At 42.0% G+C, this 24604-nt stretch overlaps 1 protein-coding gene across 1 annotated transcript in view; it reads right to left on the bottom strand.

The window, feature by feature from the left end:
- Nucleotides 1–10636: 10636 nt before the first annotated feature.
- Nucleotides 10637–24604, bottom strand: part of LOC119735216 (muscle, skeletal receptor tyrosine protein kinase-like) — a 28847-nt gene continuing 14879 nt past the window's right edge. The window contains exons 8-18 of the mRNA XM_038208923.1: nt 23399–23653; nt 21515–21631; nt 21082–21198; nt 19526–19639; nt 18732–18904; nt 18077–18278; nt 15417–15527; nt 14902–15095; nt 13039–13161; nt 11474–11585; nt 10637–10737 (exon numbers count right to left, since the gene is read on the bottom strand). Coding sequence (XP_038064851.1) covers nt 10637–10737; nt 11474–11585; nt 13039–13161; nt 14902–15095; nt 15417–15527; nt 18077–18278; nt 18732–18904; nt 19526–19639; nt 21082–21198; nt 21515–21631; nt 23399–23653 — 1619 coding nt within the window. The remainder of the gene's footprint in view (nt 10738–11473; nt 11586–13038; nt 13162–14901; nt 15096–15416; nt 15528–18076; nt 18279–18731; nt 18905–19525; nt 19640–21081; nt 21199–21514; nt 21632–23398; nt 23654–24604) is intronic.

The following is a 24604-nucleotide window of genomic DNA, read 5'->3' on the forward strand; positions in this document are numbered from 1 at the left end:
TTGAAACCTTGCCAAGTTATCTGTGGTTAATCAAAGAATATCAAGGGTCGATTTGGTAAAATTTGAACCCATGGTTTTAAAAGTAAAGAAGAAAAACAATATTTTATTTCTGCTAGGGGCGCCCTTTCGGATGATGACGTCATCACACTGTTTTTTTTTTGTCTGGCATTCCTCACTAAACACTTTCATAATATATGAGTCTGTGGTAAAATGCTTCCGCTTTTGAGTTATATTCAGTTTTTATTGCACTTTCGGTAACACCGGAAGTAAAGGTCAAGCGGTTTTGTGTCTGGGAACACAAAATGTTTCTCACGGCATAGTCTACAACCTCACGAAAAAACGAACACGATACTCTATTTAGTTCAAAAGATATAACGCAAACTATTTTGTCAAAATTTGCCCTTAAATCGCTTGTAACTTGATACCTGATGACGTCATGATGACGTAACAAAATTTATAACATCTTCGTAACATGGTAATGTCAAGAAATCTCTCCAGGCAGCCATTTACTCTGCCGTCAGTACCGCCAGACCAAATTGGCAAACTGTTCGGTGCCGACACAGAGTAATCGAGGATGCTTTTTGAAGGGAAAAATCAGTCCGGTAGTTCTGACACACAGAAGGAAGCTAATCTTCCCGCTGATCCCCTGTGGGAGATTTTTGGTCAGAAACTGAAGCGCTTGGTTTTTTTTCTTTGAAGTTTGTTGGTTCTTATCTAAGTTGGCATTGCACCTACATTCATCTCCTCAGATTAATTCAGTGAACCTGGTTTTAAAAATTGGGTCAAAGCCACAGCGATGTCCCATACCAACCATTATTTCTTCAGTACCTAATTTAAGTAATTTCACGTGCAGTGCCTTTGATGTCTTGGGTCCAATCTGGACAAAATCTATATCATGAGAAACTGCCATTTTTTTTGTTTTGCTTAAGTGTTGGGAGGAACTTGTTTCAGAAGTTATGCTATAACACTCTTGTGACACTAGGGTTGATTGCAAGGAATATTTTTTAAATAGGTCACTCTCTGAAATTGAACTTCTGGCCCCATGTTCCAGCGTTTTATGGAATTCCTCATAATAGCTTCTATTTTCAGGGGCCTCTGGACACCATTAAAACAATTTCAGTACTGATCCCTAGATTTTGCAACATGATGTACAAGTTCAATATAAGGCAATTATTATTCATTGCCGCTATAAACAGTGCAGCACCAGCCCAGGAATAAGGCGATCGGGGGCTAAATTTGCAAAAACAATCATGAATGGGTATACTGCAGTAATTGGGAGATTTGTTGTGTTCTTTGAGACACCGGAATTTAATGTTCCAGGCTAATTTGTGCGGGGGTCGGTTATTGCTCCAAGTTAATTGAAATGTACCGGTGGCATCATTTGGCATTGTCACGCATGTGGTAATGGGGCGTCATACATGTAGTGGTGACAATGTCCAATTACATGTATTACTTTTATGTGACATCTGTGAAGGCTCTCAGGCATGACTTCACGCTGTTGTGTGCCTTTACTTTATAGAGAGCATTGTGATAACTTAATTGGCAGGTAGTGGGCAGTGAAATGTTTTAAACAAAGACGAAGGAGCTTCCTTAGTTTTCAGGTTTTTTTCTCCAATATAATAGTTCATGTTAAGAGACATAAATTCTGTTTTGAGATCATGACGACTCCACAGGAAAAAAAAGAAAGAATTCTGGTCACGAGCATCCCTAGAGGGGGGGGGGGGGCATGAAGGATATGACCCCCTCCCCCCCCCCCCCCTTAATCGTTTTTGTCGGCAAAATCGTTGTCTTGTCGGCAACATCAGCCCCGACGGCAAATTTGCCGGATTGAAGAGCACCACATTTTGTCCGATACGGTCCATGATAGTCCGATTTGAACGGCAGCCCCATAGGAAGACTGAAAACCCAATCCACATGTGGACCTGGCCAGGAATTGAACTCGGGCCATGGAGGTGAAAGGCCAGGAAGAACTTCTGCGCCAATCTGCACTTTTCCCGTCAATTTATAAATCTGATCTTACAATCTCCAAGGAGATGGCACCATAACAGAAGAAAACGGGGATAAGTTACACGAACTTGCACGGCCTGCACGGCTAGCAACAGACACGCGTCGCAAGGTTTTGTGATCAAACCGTGAACTGTTTGGAAGAAATTTTGCTTTGTTTTGATGTCAGGCTAACGTCTTCATTTTGAATTCACCTAACTTTGACCTTCCGGTAGACCCGGAAGTAAAGGTCAAGCGAGTTTACGTACAAGACACAAAATTTTAAGCAATTAATGGCCTATCTCAATGCACAATACAAATATCATTGATTATTTAGTTCAAGAGTTATAGGTGAAAGTAATTGGTCACTTTTCCACGTAAAATCGCTTGTAATTTGACACCCAATGACGTAATCATGACGTCAGAGTAATATGCACCGCTAAGGATGAGGGTCGATATATATTGAAAGTTACAAGTTCCTATCAGAAACCGTTCAGGAGAAAACCCGCGGAAACGTGCTGTACGGAAAAGAAAGAAAGAAAGAAAGAACTAGAGCTTCGCGTTTGTTGTTACAAACGCAGAGTGGTCGGGTAGACAACTCTTTTATGAAACACTGTCCAGTTAAGTTGTGAATATTTTTTTTATGTAAGAACATGTACAAAGGATAACGAAATTTAAACTGTCTGATAAAATTAGCCATTTTGTTTAAAAATGATTCTTTTAGGTAGTGATCAATGTCAGTATGTATTTATGTTTTTTAAACATAGAAAAAGTGAATATGGGTAGTGAATACTGATGTTATTCGGAGAGGATGCATGTTCATTGATTTGCATGTATTCATGTGTCCGATCATAACTGGAGCCATTTTAAATGGTAAGCTGTTTTCAGCATGAACTCTCAATACCATTTGCCTGAAAAAAAACCCCGAAATAAATACTTACTATCCGAAGGAAAATTTATAAACAGAAACAAACATTTATATTCGCCAAATCGCCACTCAGAGTTCGTACGAGGATGCCTTTCCGGGCCGCGCCACGAACAGCGTAAGTGCACACATTCTACTTTCCGAATCACAGTGTGCATGCAGTGTACAAGCTTAACCCCGATTATGACAAAAATAACTGCGCATGCGCGCTTTTCTGTCTTGCCTTGTTTCAAGACGAAGACGCGCGCAGCGATCTATTTTAGTCGTACACGCGTGACAACAGACCTTTGCTATATTTTCTTTGACTATGTTAAGTTTCAATGTCATAATGAGTGTGCTTTATGACTAAAATGCTGACGAGAAAAATCGTGCACAAAGTCTATGGGATTTGTTATAGAAGACCAAGCGTCTTGAGCACAAGACTACGCGCCACGTGTTTGGCCCCGTTCCAACAAGCATGACGATGATGAAATAATGGATCTGCACTGAATGCATGTACATGTACATGTACGATGTCCTGTACATGCAGTGAACTCACGCACACCCAGCTCTACGCTTTCATTGAATTTTTGAGCGAAGGACTACCGTTAGGGTATTTTTGTCGGCGGCGGATCACGTGTGTGAACAATTTGACAAGCCACGCGCCTGGCACAATTGATGCCAATGTCTAATCTATCATTTAATGGACAATTTAAGATTATATCTCTCACGATTGATTTTTTAGCCATTTTTGAAGAATAAAAAGTATTTTCGTTGTAACTTCCGGTCTGATGACGTCATCGGCTTCAAACTTCACACATGTGTTGTTTGCATAAAGGTCATCATATATACCAATTTTCAAAAGATTACAGCAAACTTCGCTACAGACATCTATTCAAAATGCATTTTGGACATTTTTCAACCTGCCGCTAGAGGGCGCTCTAATATTTCAGGACGTCATCGGTTACAGTTTCGAAAAGTACTTTCTTGCCGAAGACTAACATCGTTGAAAGCACGTTCATATCTTTTACCATTTTCAAATTACCCATGCACTTCCTGGTTCGACCGGTTTCGACCGGAAGTAAGGGTCGTATGATTTGACACCCACAAAGTAAATTGAAGACCCAGTATTATTCTATCGACTGCCGTTAAAAACAAGTTCCGGTCTCTCACGGTTGATTTTATATCGATTTGTAATGATTAAAAAATAGAAAAACTAAATTGCTTGTAATTTGATACCTGATGACGTCATCATGACGTCAGGACAATATGCACTACTCGGGATCAGGGTCGATATGTGTTCGAAGTTACAAGTTTATATCTTGAACGGTTTAGGAGTAAACCCGCGGAGAAGTATTGTCCGGAAAAAAAACGAAAGAAAGAAAGATTAATCGGAACAATTCTAGACAGTGGTCGGGTTGTGCCCGACCACTCAAAGACAGATTAATCGTAACAGACCCAAAGAGTGGTCGGGTTGTGCCCGACCACTCAATAACAAGCTGATTTACCCGATCATATATCGGGTAGGGCGTAGTGTTGGGGATGAAAATTTGGGGAGTTAAATGTAAATGGGGATATAGTTAAGGAGACATGCAGTTATAGAAAAGCAATTTCTGTGGTGTGATCTGAGGCAATTTCTGACCACTAAAACCAATTTCAGCAAAAGATCATCTTTTAAAATTTTGAGTTTGGAGTAATTGAATCAGCTACATGTATTCTGAGCAATAGAATCATTGTTGTAGGCTACAATTTTTATTCGGGGAAGAAAAAGTGTGGGGGGGGGAACCAAACAATGTCCCCCGCTTTAAAATGGGGGGAGGGGGAGGTTCCCCCTGTCCCCCGTCGATTTACGCACATGATAATTATTTACCATGGCAACTGTCTGTAAATGTTCCCGTTGGTCTGTTAAATTGGCATTTTGTGAGGCAGTCGCATTTGGAACACGCAGTGGAAATGTTACCGTAGTACACTGGCGAAGGCTGATTGTACAGTTTTGACAATAAATCATAATGCAATAAAACGTAAAGATGTCATTTGAAATGAAAATATTGAGTGTTACCATAAAATTACAAACGGTCTGAATCATGGAGGAAGGTCATAATTAAGTTTCAGTATTGGACTCTTCAACAAACGTAAACTTGAACTTCTTAAAACTTGCGAGACCGTCTGCGAGGAAAAAGTCAATTTAACTTTTATTGAAGTTGGTTCAACCATCTATATAAGAGCAAGTTTTACTCGGCCTCCGAGAAATGTTTGCTCCTGAAAGGATCCGAGACCGCGGTCTCCCGCGACACCAAAATGGCTCCACGTCCGTGGAAAAATGTGGTGTCTTCCGCCGGGTCGGACACTTTTTCGTCGATTATTTTGTGAATGCATCGATCCTTCGTTGACCCCAAACAGGCCCCCGAAATTATAACACGACACTGAATTATACGTGGCGGGCAGCGAACTCACAACGCTCAGCCTTGGTGGTGGAAGCATGGAGCTGAAAACACATTATGGAAGCAACAGCACTCTATCACGCGACTTCACATGCTTGCACTTCAAATAGCGAGCACCGTAGACCCAACCTCGTTTCCAGGGTGTGGAGCAGGCTGCAGTACGCGTTGCCATCGACAGTTTTGCATAGCTCGGAAATACTACGCAGTGTAGACTTTCGATTGGTCAGACTGCGCAAGGCATACTAATGTGTAGTCCTTCTGAGTATTCGTTGCACTCGGCGCAGGGGTGGCGAGCAAAGCACATGAAAGAATAGGGACACTTGGTGGCCACGCACCATGGAGAAAAAATATTTTGCCAAGGTCATCCCACGCTACCGTTTGGTGAACACTTTTGCAGAACAGCCGAGTAGAACATGTAAACGCAACCCCTAATTCGAAGCCGCTGACCTCGCACAGTCTAGACACGCAGAAAAGCCAGCACAGGGGGCGGCCAGGCAGTCAACGTGAAATCGCACTCGACGGCAAATTCCTGCGCAAAACGCAGTCACGAAAAATCGACGAAACGGATCGCCGGTCCGTACGGGAAAATCAGGACGACCCGAAGCGTCCGACCCGGCGGAAGACACCCTCCGCATTTGTCCACGGACGTTGAGCGATTTTGGCGCCGCGGGAGCCCGCGGTCTCGGATCCTTTTATGAGCAAACATCGTCTCGGAGGCCGAGTTAAACTCTCTTATATACTTAGATATATTGCAATCATTGCGATGTACTGCAACTTTAATGAGAGGAAGGAAATGTCGCAGTGCAGGCGGAAAGAGTAAAAAAAAAGGGAAAAAAAGAGAGTAGACTGACGTTATGTTTGTGGATAAACACAGGGTTATTTCGGTATTTGTTTCGATGTTTATGTCATGTTATAGACTGATAGCTGTGTATATTTGAAAATGCAACATCAAGATGTCAAATGGCAATGTGACGTCATTTCAATGTTTAACTTCCATACATATTGCAGTAAAGAAAATAGTGTTGCAACAATTCTGTATATATAGGTCTTGGTTAAATGCCAATTTTAGGTGACTTCACCTGACGCATGACGCAGCCGAATCGGACCAATATTTATATAGATATAGGCCTTAGCAAAATGTGTTTTTAATGTGACGTCACACATCAGGCGATGACGTCATCATGACATCATTTCAATTTTTATCTAAAACACGTCCTGCATACGTCCTGCATGTAGTTCTGTAGGCCTATATATAGAGAGGTCTTTAAATATGCACCTTTAATGTGACGTCACATTACACGTGAAAGCGTCATAATGACGCAATGTTCGTCGCTCATCGCGTCGCACCATCTTGCGTCGCGTTTTCAGCAACGTTTGTCGAGTCGTGCTTTACGCCTAGGTCGTTTGGCACCATGACTGTCGCCCTCCCAAATTGTTTTGACCTTATGATTATAAAGGGCGCCCTTACTGTTTCTTCTCAATTCCTTCTCCTGGGGCAAACTACACGCCTGATGTAGACCACTCAATTCGGACTTTTTGTAAGTCGATATCACAACAACCGCTGCCACCACAAGCAGCCCTCTTAATATCATAACAAATTTGTTTGTACAGATTTAAAGAAAACCTGCTACATTAGCACACGTGCCATTTCTGTGTCGTATGGAAATGCACGGACATACTGTAAAGTACGCGTACGCAAACAAGTAGGTTTGTTTATGGTGTTTATCAAGGATTTTCTACTGTTCATCATCATCATCGATCTTTGGTTCATACCGTAACTTTTTTTGCAACAGATCAACTTGGCTGTGTACACGTTTTCTAATGGAGATCGTCCTCGATTTGACTCCTGTCCTAAAGTAAGGATGGTTGTTCTAAGAATCTTTATGTTCAAAAATAACATAGAGGGCGCCCTTTTAATTTAGGACGTCATAATGTTTGTGTTCGTCTCTCCCAATAAATATTATCATAATTTGTATGACTGTAGCAAAATGCTTCGGCATTCAAGTTATATTCATTTCTCATTGCACTTCCGGTAAGACAGGAAGTACAAGTCAAGCAGCTTTATTTCCTGGCATCAATAGTATATACCACGCCACAAAAAAGATCACAGTAACTCCATTCAGTGCAAAAGTTAAAGTTCAATGTAATTTTGTTATTTACCTTAATTGCTTGAAATTCAATAACTGATTACATCACAAAGATGACATAAAAATGTAACACCTTCGGACAAGGGTTCCGGTTCATACCACATTTCATCCTCATCCCTTGTCCTGGGTCAAAGAACTTTGTATGTTTTATGTGAAGAATATGTCTGTATTTGGATTCACCTAGCTTTGACCTTTCGGTACCTCCGAAAGGAAAGGTCAAGCGATTTTACTTTCTGAAATCTGCTCACAAATTTTCATCTTCAAATGTATTTTTCATCTTCAAAGATTAAAGAGTACAAACATGATTGTAAATTTTGTTCATAAGTTATCAATGAATGAAAATAACCATTTTAAAACTAACTCGCTTGTAATTTGATGTATCGGACGTCATCATGACGTCACCTCTGTATCGGGTTCGATTTTCTGCTGTGAACAGTTTTGAACAAAAGTCGCCGTGAATTTTTTTCCGGAAAAATAAAACAAAAGATAGACAGAAAACTCGAACGATTCTTAAACAGTGGACGGGTGGTGAACGATCACCCACAAATAAATTTTACGGGGAAATTTTTTTCACCGAATATGTGATCACCCGTTTTAAACATAGTGTTTAAAACTGGCCAAGCACACATTTATTAACTTAATAAAACACAACCGCCAAGGAAAGTAAGCACATCGAAGTTAATGTAAATTAATCGTGCTCTGCTAAGACAATACACTTTATGAGCTTCTCCCTTCCTATAAATTGTTGTCTAAAGCTTAATAATCACTTGATACACTCTGCAATTTAATTGGTCCTGCAACTTGACAGATGTCGGCTGCTATGTACATATAGCGTAGAAATCAGAACAAGCGTGAGAACAAGCTCCGGGGTCGGATTGTCAATAGCTCTAGTAGTTCAACTATTCAAGGTCTAGGCTCTATCGGATAAAGAGAGTTGAACTGTGGTAAACGAAAATGCTCGCTCTAACTTGCCCTAGGGCAATTTACACTGAACAAGCGATCCTTTCAAAGTTTTACACCGCTGTAACGCTTGTAGTGAATGCATGCAACCACTCAACCCGACTCGATGCTGTCTGTGGGTGAGTGAGTGGTGCTTCTCGAACCTTGGCCAGGTTTCAGGTACACGTAATCTTCTAGATTAAGATTTCCCATCTCGAGATAGCCCTGTAAATAAACGAAAAATAAGTATTAAACCATACAGAAACAAGCCATAATTAAAAGCAGTTTCGGCTCAGAGGATATTACACTTTTCGAAAGTACGCAAACCAGTGCAATTATTTTTGTTTACGAAATACGATTTCGTCAATAGCACTCTTCATTCCAAAATATCAGTCAATAATAAGTAATCGTTGGTATTAAATCACCTGCATTTTATGATTTCTTCTAAATTGCGACAAGCCAGATGGAATAATTCACAGGGTGTTTAGTACCAGAAAGATCTTCAATCCAAGTAAGCCTTTTGATAATAATTCGGTAGGTTACTTTTGGTATTTACGCACATTTTCCTATTTGCCTTTAATGCTGCTTTGTGCAACTTAATCAGTAACTTTATTACGATAGTAATTATTAAGTTGATTTGCCTTCCAATTTGAGAGCGAATAACGATGAGTTCACGTTGTCACATTAGGATTCCAATTACATTTGTGTTTGTCGGATATACTGCATATAACCAATGAGGTAAGCTCCAACTACAGTGTGTAAATCGTGAAGTTGAAAGGTGGCAACATCGGTCGTAAAGGACTTTATTCACAAGTTGTGGCCATATTTAATCGAAAGCAAAGTAACATTTTCGTTTTTGGAACTCGTGAAGAGAAATGAAAGCAATGACATAAAGTGAATTACAAATTAACACCAGTCTGCTTTGATGAATAATATACAAATTATGATCAAACATACCGCAATGTTTTAAGCCACATTTAAAAAAAACAAATGAAATTGAGGCTAGAATGCACAAATAGTCTGGCACCATCCCGTTCAACAGTTTATAATTTATATAATACATTTAGGAAGCACGTCCAAAATGGCTGCCTCGTGAATCAGGTCCGTAACTGGAATGACCTTCCTGAGTGCGATCAGGGTTGTAATAATAATAATAATAATAATTTGGGAGGCTAATCATCCTTACTCGCAGCTGGGATGCTGAATTGCGAAGGACGCGGCTACAACGTGGTCGGGCCGCTGGCACGTAAAGGCGCCTCTGGCTGCCGGCCACATCGACCCATATAAGACCACGGAGCACAGCCTGAGATCGAAAGTGTTTGATCTTTCCGGAGGGAGGAAAACCGGAGGGCCCGGAGAAAAACCCTCGTGGCACAGGAGAGAACCAACGCACAACTCTACTCACATGCGATCCGCGGCCAGGATTCGAACCGTGGTCACCTTGGTGAGAGGCGAGCGCTTTACGCACAAGCCACCCATGCCACCCATACAACGAACATATGAGAAATAAAATGACAGGTGATCAGTACACCTGTTTTGAAACTGAATACCCACCGCTGCATCTGCAAGGATGTCGTCTATGGTGGTGTGAAGACCAGCGAAATTCGGCCTGTCTTCAGGTTTCTCCTGCCAGCAGTCCATCATTATCTGGTATCTGCAATAGACGTATATTTTAGAGTATGCAGACATGGAAAATGATCCCTGATAACGATAGAATAGCAGAAACGGAAGATGGAAACACTGTTGAGGAAAGACTAACTGAATTGTGTCCGTTGTTGGTTTTCAGAAGAACCTGAGGTGAAATCTTGATTTTTTTGGGGGGGGGGGGGTCGATATACTGACTGTCATAGGATCAACAGCCGGTCCTGCGTTTATAAATCAGATACAATATTATATGCTACATACCATTAACACCTTTGCCAAAGGATTCAAAACGCCGTAAACAAATCGTACCACACTTTCATTGAGGGCGCTGTTAAAATCCGACGATAATTAACACTATATCACAGAATAGTCTACATATACCCCCTAACAAAGCTGACTCTTTCTTTTTTTGCGTGCAAAAGCAGACATTATTACCAGTAAAAACATTTTGGGTGTCAGAGCCGGAGGGGGGGGGGGTTCGCTTTTTTCATGAATTTCTGTGGATTTTTTTTTTACAGAACTGGGGGGGGGGGGGGGGGGCACCCCCCACCCTGGATCCGCGCCTGACCCCATTATCCTTACATGTCGTCGCCACAATGCTCTGGTTTGGGTAGTCGGTAGCCCTTTTTTAGTTCATTGATGACCTCCTGTGATGACATGCCAGGGTATGGATGCGATCCTGATGGGAAAAAAACAGGTGTTAAAGAACGTAAGTTCAGAGAAAGTACTGGACATTGAGGGCGCTGTCACGACCCCATATTGGGGTGAACAAGACGTGAGTTCAAGGTATGTGACGTCAGACGTCAGATTACATTTTGCTGTAATTCAAAGTTACCTTTTCAAAACCTTTCATTTTCAAAATGGCATTGGGTTAATATCTGAAAATGTTCTTCAGTAAACGTCATTTTTTTGATCGAGTCATTAATTGAGGGCGCTCCAGTTATGGCCAGAAACAAATTGTTGGGTGCGGTGTAGTGTGAAATTAAAAGAGCGTTTTCGAAACGACTGGGTTCGGCTTAAGGAGATTTTAGGCCACCAACTTCTGGAACTTCAGCTACATTTTGGTGCCTGTTATGCTTCAGGAACATCCAGTCGGTTGATTTGAAGCCAAAAATTGGAATATTTTTGTTTAGTTTGCCTCTCAGTGATTCAGAAGTCTAAAGCAAAGCCGAAGCCGAAGACGAAGCAAAGATTTCGAAAACCCCCTGAGACTCCATGAAATATGAAGTGATTGGTTGTATTGCGCATGCGTAAGTGAACATGATGATGACAGTGACAGGTCACGAGTTCATCATGATATAACGTATAAAAAAACCAAGATTTCATAGCAGTCCTAATTTCATATGACAGTGGTATCAACAAAAGAGAAAGGAGCCCTCCAAAACATTAACAAATGAACAGATATTCCAACTCACCTAACGTAACGAGTTCCCACAGAAGAACACCAAATGACCATACGTCACTCTTGCTCGTGTACATATTACTAAGCAGTGACTCAGGAGCCATCCAACGAACTGGTACCTTGCCCTGTTCAGATTGATTTAAAGATATGATGCATTAAGTTAACTCTCTGGAATTAATAGCATAACTGCTATGTTACATTATTATTCACAAATATAAATGTCACCATACAAAAGAAGTGGACATTTTTCGAGCATTTGATTTCCTGCTGTACATTCTGTAATTTCTATCTGCGTGCTGACAAGAAGTCATTGTTGTAGTAGTCGTACTTGGTACTCGTACTCGAGTACGAGTACTACTCGATTCCTTTTTTTGAGTACTCGTACTCGTACTTGAAATGACGGTACTTACTCGGGCAGCAAAGTACTCGTACTCGACATGTCGAAATTGTACTCGATCATCAAAGTACTCGTACTCGAATAGCAGTACTCGAAAGAAACGGTATAGCTCGACTTACCTCGGCCTTATTTTATCGATACTTTCAGTTTGAAATGGTTGATTGGCTTGAGGAGAAATTGAAGTTTTAACAGCTAGCCTTGAGTGGGTCTGTTTATCGGTCTGACAGGGTCTGGATCAATTACGCACAAGGAACCATTGACAGTATGGCCGTATTCTGAAACAGAAGTACTCGTACTCGTACTCGAAAATAGAAGTACTCGTACTCGGAAGTACAATACTCGTACTCAGAGACCTGTACTTGTACTCGGACAAGGGCGGATCCAGAACACAATTATTTTTTGGGGGGCCCAACATATTTTGGTCCCCCAAAAAGTGGGTCAAAAAAATTACGGCGTGGGGTTCGGGGCCCGCTTAAGGGCCCCGAAAATTTTTGGATTCTAGATGCTCTGTGGTGCGATCTGAGGCAATTTCTGACCACTTTAACCAATGTTTTTTTGAGGAAAAGATGGTGGTGTACTCATTGCCTGCCTTTATTGCGATGTCACATAAAAAAAAAAAAAATTGGTTTCGTTTTTTTTTTTTTGGGGGGGGGGGCATGGCCCCCTTTGGCCCCCCCCCCCGGATCCGCCCTTGTACTCGGAAGTACATGTACAGGTACTAGTACTCGTACTCGGTGACCTATGTACTCGGCAGTACTCGGTACTCGGAAAAAAATACTCGACTGCTACACTGCAATTTAAAGCAAATCTTCAAAACTCAGGCAATGTAATACGTTATTTCTGTCAAACAAACGTGCTTTTACTGATGGGTCTTTTACTGACGTGCTCCAATCGAGAGTGCATGCTTAACTAGTGCAAGACACCAACCTGATTCATGGAAAGATTAAACCACTAGAGAGCTACCTCCGAAGTGCATGTACTTAAATGACATTATATACATGGGCGTGTTCAGGCATTCAAACCGTGGACGAAAAATGCCAGAGAACAAAAGAGAGCAATATCGTCACTGATTCCCAGCAAATGTCCGCGATTGGGGCCGTGTACAAACATTTGGGAGTCTTCAAAAGAGGAACAATAGGACTTCCGAGATCGACGGCGTGAACACGACTGTATGTATGTACCTGTGATTGCATTTCGTATTGACTTTTTTCGGCCACTTCTCGAGCCAGTCCAAAGTCAGACACCTTGCATATCAATCCCTCGCCAAGAAGGATGTTACGGGTCGCCAAGTCCCTGTGGATACACTGTGAAAAGATAGGAGAATAAACTACATCAGACCACGGACACAAGAAAATGTGTCGGAAAGAATTAATTTTGAGTCTGCAACATATGGCAAAAGACACACTTTTAGAATCAGTATTAACTGCCACAGGGGAATTGTTGCAAGTATGGTTTGTAGAGCGATCAGATTGAGTGCGAATCTGCGTTGAAGGGGACCCGTCAAAAGACAAAGCATGTTTCGGGGATGATCTAGACAAATGCAGAAAAAAAGTGGTGAGAAGTAATTGGTTGAGAACAAGGCATATGACTGAGCAATTTGTTTGGTTGTTTGTTTGTTTGTTTGATACACTGTAAACAAAACCCGTAAAAACACTGTCCATTTCCCGTATTGTTTACGGTTTAGTACCGTTATTGCTCGAACCGTCACAAGAAAGAACGTGCTACGTGCATTTCCAGTAAAACTTGGTGCCCTGACGCAGGCTTGGATTCACAATGGTTTGTATTCGTAACTTTTCAAAACCCCTACCCTTTCAAACCCTCACAACCGCCTAGTTTTTAAAGCTGTGATTCGTGTGCACTCACGCAACGTTCGCTACGTGCTGATCATTGGGACGTCAAAGCTTTGGTATTGCGGAATTTGAAGAGTCAAGCAGCTAATCCTGCGGGTATTGACCAGCAATAGGTTGACCCCTTTCTGTGGGATCGGTAAAAAGTTGTAAATGAAAATTACAACTTAAAGATAATCTCACCTTAAGTGATTTGAAAACCACTATGCGTGTAAAAGACAAGCTGCAAGACGTATGCATACCCCACTCCCAGCTGCTGCAACTGGAACTTACCCCCCTCCCTACCCCTACACTCAGCTCTGACGCCACCCATTTTGTATTCCATTACTTTACGGCAAATTGCCGTAACTGACCGTAATTTTACGGTCTTTTGTTGGCAACCCGTTTGACAGTGCTTTTACCGTAAAATTACGGGCAAATTTTTTACAGTGTAGGTTTGGTTGTAGGTTCTGTGTATGAGCCTTACATTCTCTGTGTGGACCTCTAAACAAAACATGTCCACGTAACCGTCCAGTGACGCACCCAGGAGTTGGCTTTTTTTTGGGGGGGGGGCTCACAACTATTTTTTGATTTCAAATTTTTTAGAAGTAAAACATTGGTTTTTTTGGGGGGGGGGGGCTGACTATTTTGACGTTGGTGGCGCCACTTACACCCACATTATACTGCTCGAAAATAGGCCACATACGTACCACCAAGGTCAAATCGTGTGACTAAAAAAAATACAAAAAAAACCCAAAACAATGACAACCTCTGGGGAGGGGCTGCTCAACCCCCCCCCCCCCCCCCTTGGGTGCGACACTGCCCACGTCCACACAAGGTTTCCTCCTCCCTGGAAAACAGGTTTAGAGGCGTTTGGGGGTCAAATGTATCGCAAACAGAAGAGTAACACTCAAGGAAATCATGATTCGAACATTAGGCTGAAAGAGTGTTCACAGTGGGAGTAACATGAGTTTTTTCTCCAGAACAAAAGGAATGTAAACAGTAGTGTACAGTGGGTTGCGTGTGTTCTGTTTTTTCTTTTCTTGGCAGATTACTTAATCCCAAATGACAAACAACACACACAAAGTGGCAGCTGGATGCACAAATACAACTCCTGCATCATGGCAACGTTTAAAAGTTACTTTTACGAGGCAAACTCTTGGTGGCACATAACGCATTCTACACTGATTTATCCCCATTAACCCTACATGCGATCACCTGTTTCGATGCTAGATACTCCATCCCCCTGACTACCTGAGATGCGAAACTCAGGATCTCAGTCGGTGTCAGGTCCTTCTTCTCCTTGAACTCTTCCTTCTTCAGGTAGAAGGGTTCGGTGCCCGTCCGAATGTGTCGCAGGTAGGTCTGCAGGTCTCCATGGGGAACGTACTCTAGGATTACGTACATTGGGTCTGTAGAAAGACATGAAAACTGGGTTGAAAATACAAATTCATCTCATATGCATGCCACATGAGGGCGCTATGTCGTTGGGGAATTCACAGGAATAGACGAAGAGTTGCCAAAACTGCTCTCACTCACAGCTTAATCAATTCAAATAGTATGCACAGAAGTTGACGCTTCGCATGACAGTCAATGCAAATTATTTTAACTGTGTGGGTAATACACTCTATCACTCACTAGTTCGGCCATCTGAAAACTTGTATTGTTTTCAAAACTTATCAAACTCATCAAATTGGAGATGCAACTTGAAATTGTGTGTCACATTATTGTACCTTTATCAGTGCAGTATCCGAGCATAGACAGGACATTGGGATGCTGGTCCATCATGGAATACAGTCGTAACTCTTTCTTGAAATCACTCTGATCGTTTGGTGTAGCAGATTCTGTAAAGGCATAGAAAAAAAGTACTTCTGGTAAGAAAAGTAAAGAAAAAAATCACGGTGCCGTGCAATTTTGTTCAAAGCTCCCTGAATGCCCTAAATGCGGGATTTCTTGTTTCTATCGTTGAGTGGTTATTGGAACGCCGTATCGAACCAGTTCGATCAACGGCCATGGATTCGTTAGGAACGTTGCGACTGCGCGCCAGGGCGAACATGAGAACAATGATCAATGTCAGCACACGACTTGGCTCCCTGTCGCAATGGCTCCCTGCTTTATAATGCAATATGCGCAGTAACTGGTCACCAGCGATGTGACTAACTTCAGACGTCAATTGGGTGCAACCGTGATTAATGGTTCACGCGCACTGCAACGGCCCAATGGACACCGTGGCTTGGCTATAGCCGTTGTGAATCCGTTTCTAGTCATAAATGGTTTTCAGGCAGAAATAAACACAACTGTGGGTATTACTGACCAGTGTGGTGATAATTTGCTGAAAGGCAGTGATTCATTTTCGGGTAGACGTACCAATTTGTGAAACTGTTCCATGAAAGTAGAATTTAAAAGTGCTGTCTGTGATCGCTCACATGTATGGTGGCCCTGAAGGGACATCGCATATCGCAAACGTGTGCGCATACGTATGCGATGTCGCGAAATTTATCGTGAATGTGTGCGCACACGTATGCAATGTCGTGAAACAATTCGCGAATATGTGCGCACACGTATGCGATGTCGCGAAATTTATCGCGAATATGTGCGCACACGTATGCGATGTCGCGAAATTTATCGCGAATATATGCGCACACGTATGCGATGTCGTGAAATTAATCGCGAATATGTGCGCACACGTATGCGATGTCGTGAAAAAATTCGCGAATATGTGCATATAGTGAAAAGGTGACGTCACACTTTCTCGTTCGATTAGAATGGACCGTTCCGGAGTTTACAATATGCCCGCCCCCGCCAAACCCCCTCCCCCCACCCCGTGCGCGCAATTGGGCGTTGGTCATTCTTTATTTTTCTTTGAGTTGTCAACTGTCGCGATGTCGCGAAATTTATCGCGAATATGTGCGCACACGTATGCCATGTCGCGAAATTTATCGCGAATATATGCGCACACGTATGCGATGTCGTGAAATTAATCGCGAATATGTGCACACACGTATGCGATGTCGTGAAAAAATTCGCGAATATGTGCGAATAAAACTTGCTACTTGCTACTTGCGCAACTATTTCAAAGTTGCGCAAGTAGCAAGTTTGCGCTCGACAGTACTAGTAGTAACGATTGCACGAGGAACAGCGTGCGCGCGAAGGTTTATTAGTCAGACCCTATTTTTATCTAACAGTACGTCTAGATTCCAGACTAGCTGCTACAACTCCCTAGTTCATTAGGAATTTAACTGAAAGGTATGCGACAAGGTATGCAATAAAATCCACGACATTGCAAACAAATTCGCATACGTGTGCGCACATATTCGCGAATTGTTTCACGACATCGCATACGTGTGCGCACATATTCGCGAATTGTTTCACGACGTCGCATACGTGTGCGCATATATTCGCGATAAATTTCGCGACATCGCATACGTGTGCGCACATATTCGCGATAAATTTCGCGACATCGCATACGTGTGCGCACATATTCGTGATAAATTTTGCGACATCGCATACGTGTGCGCACATATTCGCGATAAATTTTGCGACATCGCATAAGTGTGCGCACATATTCGCGATAAATTTCGCAACATCGCATACGTGTGCGCACATATTCGCGAATTGTTTTACGACATTGCATACGTGTGCGCACATATTGGCGATAAATTTCGCGACATCGCATACGTGTGCGCACATATTCGCGAATTGTTTCACGACATTGCATACGTGTGCGCACACATTCGCGATAAATTTCGCGACATCGCATACGAATGCGCACACGTTTGCGATATGCGATGTCCCTTCAGGGCCACCATACACATGTGTTAAACGTACGTCAACATTGTCGTTGTATAATGCACGTGAACCGCTGTCGGGGAAGTGAGCCTAACTTGGCTATGGGGAGGAGGTGACGTCACACTTTCTCGTTCGATTAGAATGGACCGTTCCGGAGTTTACAATATGCCCGCCCCCGCCAAACCCCCTCCCCCCCCACCCCGTGCGCGCAATTGGGCGTTGGTCATTCTTTATTTTTCTTTGAGTTGTCAAACTGTTACGTTGAGTTTCCGTTTGCTGGATGCTCTCCTCCGGGCACGCCCCTGCACTGGTCTTATAATTTGTAAGTGTCACCCAATATTATAATTTATCTGCTTTTATTAATTTACTCTTGCTTTATCTTCGTGAATAGTTATTATGTGTATTATCAAACTAAAATCTGAGAGGCGCCCCCGAAGACTGTCTTGCCGAAGACTGTCATTACAATACTGTTGTCACCTGTTCAAAAGTCGTGATCTAATTGGTCAATGACTTACAGGCAGAAAAGGGTCTTTTAATTGGAAACATTATCATACTCCCTCCCCAACCAACTTTTTAGTACACTAGGCCTAAAACAACGTCATACCTTTCAACATTTTTACAGCCACCGTCGTATTGGTTCCCCTACGGATGATTCCCTCTGCCTCGGCCTTGTAGACCACAGCAAACGAGCCGCTGCCTAACTGGCCGAGGATGTGCAGTTTGTCCCGCGGGAACTCCTTAGATGATCCATTAAACTCCGAGGTCGATGTTTGACGATTGTCAATCCAATAAATATTCGACAATTTCTGCAAGGTGTAAAAAAAAGGAAAGGGCCATTGTGCTTTTGGTTTTCGAGTTAATAATAAGGTCGGATTGCACTTTTAGGGCAAACATTTTGCCACAGGACAAGTTCTTACGTTGTGAGTCCGCACAGCGTTTAAACTCTGGTATTTCTAGTTCCAAAAAGGTGGTTTTACGAGGCAAAATCGTGCTGATTAAGAAATGTTTGCCTGAAACTATGGCATATTTACACAAGAAAATGTTCGACATTCTGACAAGATTTACAAAGGTGTCTGACAGGATTTCAGACGTCGTTCTGAGAATTGTTTGAGTTCTCGTAAGGCTTACACGACGGAATCTTCCATCTTTTTAGAAGCTGTATTTTGTCACACTGCATAGTCACTGGTGATTTGCTCATCACTATACTCGGATATGATACTAGATCAATAAAAAATAGACGTCTTAGAAAAACTACCCACCTTTTGAATGAGCTCCTGTCCACGCCCTCTATCGACGGCAGACGGCAGGCTGCCTCTGCGCTTACGTCGTGACCTTTTGACGAAGCAAACCACGACAATGACCAGCACGACAATCAAGACGACGACAAGACCGACAACGATAATAATGATCGTCGTGGTGTTTGAATGAGCGTCTGCAGCGGAAAAATAAAAACCACAATCGACCGGATGTCACTTTCAATGAGTTCTAAATCTTGGGTTTTCATTTGACTGCTTTTATTAACTTGTGGTCTTTATTGGACTACATTCTTCAAAATTCCAGGTTAGAGTTTACCAACATCCCGGATTGTGTTTGACCTGATACTTTTCAAGCTAACAATGACACTTTTTTAATAAAAACCCCCACTAATGTCAGTACTGCCGGTGTCATATGAAAATCGGACTCGTTTAAAAATTGGGTTTTTTTTCCACTGTTTTGTCACGTGACCAATCCCTCTTCTCATTGTCTATGCACAAGCATGCACATTACCACCAATGAGTCCGTATTTCAAAAACCTAAATTCATGCTACATCAGGTAAAAATGACACGGACAACTATCACAAGAAGTGTAATTTTGACCCGAAAATTGTCACGTGACCCTGAAAGTATCTAGGCAAAGTGGACCTGGATTTCGAAAATCTGAACCGGGACTTGTTAGAATTGTAAGTCTGCAAACAAAGTTAATTGGGGTGGGCATGCTTTTGTAACGTTTGCATTTGAATTCAACAATACTGCAGGGTGTTTAAGGAGGCCGAAGGGTATGTAAGCTACTTACTCTGGCAGTTGTTACCCGTGGCGCCATTTTGGCACGTACAGTTGTACATGTTTTCTGCTTGCGGCATGCACTGTCCGCCATTTTGGCAGGGGTTGGACATGCAAGGGTCATCGGCTGAATGTAAATAGAATAGGAAAGATATTGAAGTAAAAAAAGTATGTCAAATTAAGCATCTATAACTCTATCATGTTTTAAAGCAGTTGATTACCACAATGAAAGAAACGACGTCCATTTTTTTTTTTAAAGGCAAAACAATATTTTTATTTTCACAAAACCATTTTGCAGGCAACAACAGTTACCCATTTAACGGGTTTTACTCCCCTTGCTTCAACTGAAGAAGGTAACCCTACGGAAGAGTTATGACCAATAAGTCAGTCACTGGTAAAGTCTTATGAAGCGAGGCAATGCATGCGAAAAGAAGAAAGGACTATGTGGTTGTTCTTTTACCGTTCATTCGAACAGTTTGTCACTTTACAACGAGAGGCTGAACGACTTGTGATTCATTTTCAAAACGTTCACGTTGATTAACTTGGATATAATAATAATAATTTGGGAGGCTAATCTTCCTTACTCGCAACTGAGAAGCTGAATTGCGAAGGACGCGGCTACAATGTGGTCGACCCATACAAGACCACGGATTTGAGCGTTTGATTTTGTTAAGAAGGGAAGAAAACCAAAGGGCCAAGAGAAAAACCCAAGTGGCCCAGGAGAGAATCAACACACAACTGTACTGACATATGGCATGTACGATCCGCAGCCGGTATACGAACTAGGGCCACATTGGTGAGAGGGGGGTGCTTTACGCACAAGCCACCCATGCCACCTTGGCATGGATCGCGGTACGCAAACAGTTTACTCAATCTAGATCTGAAGATAATCACACATTAAATCTATCACCGTGGAAGCAAGGAGATTTTGCTATTTCTAGAATGAGTATGAAGGATTAAGACATACATGTGTATCATGTTCAGTAATAAGGATAGTCAGTGGAAAGACCAGGGTAAGTAAGTACTGTACAGGTGTGTACAGGAACCACATTATTTTCAAAGCTGAATCACGATCTATGGCTACAATTACTATGCATTAAAATCAAGAATAACATTTGTGTGTAATAGAGATACTCCAAAAATACTTCAAAAAGACATACAAATGTAAATCAGGTGATACAATGTAAAACTGGTTAAATATAATTTGTAAGTTATGTACATATATTTTACTATCTTTGTAGTTTTTATTTTATATAAGCATTTTTGATGTAACTAGCTTTTCAGCAGGAAGACAATTACTTTGTAAGATAACAACTGATTCCTGCTATCGCAGACAAGATGACCTGATTGCAGAGGCATCATGCGATGTCGTGAACATAAAAGAAGACAGACCGATGATGATTCGAATATAATAAATAGGTCTACCCCTAAAAACACAGCATATTACTTGGGTGACTTTATATATGAGGTCCAAGTCAAATATAGTTGATACTTGAACAAGTTCAGGAAAGGTAACAACCATATAACACTGTTGTACATAATGTCCCTTGTTCCATAAAATGTACTCACTTTGGCAATTCCCTCCACTAAAACCGGCGGGGCAGGAACAGTTATAGAAATTACCGGTGGTATCTGGGATACATGTGCCGCCATTTTGGCAGGGGTTTGGGTTGCTACAAACATCATCTTTATGTAAAATCAAAAGAAAAATAAAGACCACAAAGTGTAATAGCGAAACATTTGTGAAATAACCAATGTGAAACCCAAAACTCCCCGGTCGCTTTGCGCCTATTGTGATCGACCTGATCGAGGAGGCATCGTGCAATGTCTTGAACTTGAAAGAAGACAGACAGATGATGACATACAATACTACGTGGGTGACGTTATATACAAGGTCCAAGTCAAACACAATTGATACTTTGAAATGGAACAATTTCAAGAAAGGTAACAACCATATAACATAGTTGCACATAATGTCCACTGTTCCATAATATATACTCACTTTGGCAATCCCCTCCACTAAAACCGGCGGGGCAGGAACAGTTATAGAAATTACCGGTGGTCTCTGGGATACATGTGCCGCCATTGCGGCAGGGGTTTGGGTTGCTACAAACATAATCTATAGGTTAAATAAAAAGACAAATAGAGACCACAAAATTTAATAGCGAATCGTTTGTGAAATAACCAATGTGAAACCCAAAACTCCCCGGTCGCTTTACGCCTATTGTTATTGACCTGATCGAGGAGGCATCGTGCGATGTCGTGAACTTAAAAAGGAGACAGACAGATGATGACATACAATACTACTTGGGTGACGTTATATCTGAGGTCCAAGTCAAATACAATTGATACTTTGAAATGGAACAATTTCAAGAAAGGTAACAACCATATAACACTGTTGCACATAATGTCCCTTGTTCCATAATATGTACTCACTTTGGCAATCCCACTCACTTTAACCACTGTGAAACCCAAAACTCCGCGGTCGCTTTACGTCTATTATGGTCAACGAGCCTGTTCATTCGCTTATACAATGAAGTTCAACCGACGTCTATATTATACATGGTATAGACTTAACCTTTAGGTTTGAATCGGAGAAGTCAGTGTTTATTAATTTGGAGACAGAATTGTTCGTAGTCTAGTTTCATTTTTTTTCTGATTATGATGGGTAAATGTATTTTAATTATTAAAATTTATTAAATGTCTTTTAAGTGTCAAACCAATAAATCCTAGCTGTACTAAAATATTGAACACTAACTACATATCGCTTCATTCACCAGCAATGTCAGGTGCTGATCGTATGATGAGCTAATCTACGGTCCTTTGCTTCTATTCGATTTCTTTTTACTCTGCAGTTTTTCTTTCGAGGAGTGCAACGCATGAACTTGAAACTTAATATAAACATCACCCCAGATCTCAAAAATGCTCGAATGTTCTTGAATACTAATCATAACACCGCTAATTGACTTATTAAAATAAAACAGTGAAATAGACACAAACAAAATTTATATAATATTTTTAATATTATTCAATTAGAATTGTATGTTATTTCATCGTGATTAAAAAAAAGGGTTGCATCGAAAAAGCAGTGATAGAACTCGTTCCCAAAGGACGAAGTACTTTTCTCAGACCTAGCTCTAGACAGCTGATTCTGATGCAGCCGTATAGCCGATTATGATCCAAAAATGTCGGCCATTCAAAAATTCAAGATGGCCGCCATTTGCAAAACTTAATATTTTGCAATCATCAGGGTTTTTTTTTGTTAATGAGGGTCTAAATTAAGGTATCTAGCTAGGTGGCATGTTCTAATCATTCGGCTGTGTGTGTGGCACCGGTACCGGTCAGGCATTAACCACACCATCGCATGTGTATCGAGACGCGTAAATGTCAGGTACGTGTAATATAAATATTCATATCCTCCTGGTCCTTAGCCAATCAGAGTGCTCCGTTCAATTTTTTGCATCATTGTCCATGCCTTTTGTACAAACGTGGGTGCAGATTGTTCAAGTCTGTATTTGGAATCGAGGTACACGCATATGGGCCTGTGGATGCAGAAATCTATGCCGCATGTATATTATATCGCGCGCTTCACGTAAAACTGGGACGATATATGCGGTAGTCGACGCCGGCGGTACGGTGCGGTAAGCTACGCGGTTGCACAGGTGGACTAAGCACCGCCCCATGGTGTTCTGACCAATCACAGCCGTGATTTATGTCCGACGTGCGTGCACAAAAGTCCGACATGCGTGCACGCGCGTATGATGCGCGCGGCAGGAAAGTGCAGTGTGGCATTGGGGAGGAGCACGTGTTAATTTGCCCAGTGTGCAGTGGGCGGGGCTTACTGAATCGGTCCATTACCGACTGACAGGATATCAAGTCTACCTACCAGCACACTCTCCAGACGTGTACTCTTCCACTGCCACCACGGCAAGTTGCAGAAATGCCGTTGTCGGATTAACACTGGGCATGCTGTCATCGATGTCCAAGCTGACGTACCTGGCCGTCCGGGGTGTCAAGCATAGGAACGGTATCGTGGCTCCACTCTGAGACTGTTGGAAGGTAGCCGGTGAGCCGCACGGCAGATTCTCGTTGAAGTTGGGGCTCAGTCCAGCTCGCGCTATCGCCCCGATGAAACGAAAACCTAGAAAAGAAAGGGCAGTTGAACTTTGCAATTTACAGACATTATGGTTATCAAATTCTCTGTAAAAATTATGTATATAAAGTTCTTGATGATTCTACAGCCATGTAACATAGGCCTTTGCTCTAGAATTTGAGTTGGTAGCGTTTCAATAAGAGCATGGATACCACATAGTACAGTTATCAGTTTTGATAAAATTTTGATAAAATTACAGAAGGGTTCAACATTCCCATTTTTACCAAACGTTACTTTTGTTTGAACGGGGTCCTATTACTCGACAAGCCCAAAAAGAAATGGTTCAAATTTGTTTCTGGTCCCACTCGCTTCGATTTCACTTGAGGTTGTCATCTGGGTGATGTCTTCACCACAAGATTTGAACAAAATCACGTTCAACAGTTCTGTGTTGCTCTCCGCCGGGTTCGACCGTAGTACATGTATACTAGTGACAGTGCGCGTGCGACAGTGCGCGTGCTATTATGCGCTCAACTGTACTGTTTTCTGTGCGTGTACGTGTACGCTGTACGCACGCGTATTGCATGGCACAAAATAATGAAACAGTCATCGTCATCAAGTGACGTCATCAAAATAGACTTGTAGCGGATGCTGCCGACGGCTTTTGTTCTTGTTTTGCCTGAAGCGAAGCAGTTTTCCAACTTCACGTTTACGGATACAAATCTCCTTATGTAGTTTTTATATATTGTAGCAGAATCCTATTATTGGGCTCTTGTCCGCCAAATCGCGCAAAACACAAGAAAAGGGGACACACAGACAGGATTTCCAACTCTGTAGGAAGATCTAATTTATTTTGCCAAGCGGACTCTGCGGGCAACTCACCGCACCGCCACCAGAACTAAACTGATATATTCACAGCATAAACATGCACAGTTTCACAAAATGTATTACAATGTTACAACTTTACCAAACCATGGAATCTGGCCAAGCCCTACCCGCGTA

This window comes from Patiria miniata, unplaced genomic scaffold (assembly GCF_015706575.1).
Source record: "Patiria miniata isolate m_02_andy unplaced genomic scaffold, ASM1570657v1 HiC_scaffold_29, whole genome shotgun sequence".
Taxonomy (NCBI): domain Eukaryota; kingdom Metazoa; phylum Echinodermata; class Asteroidea; order Valvatida; family Asterinidae; genus Patiria; species Patiria miniata.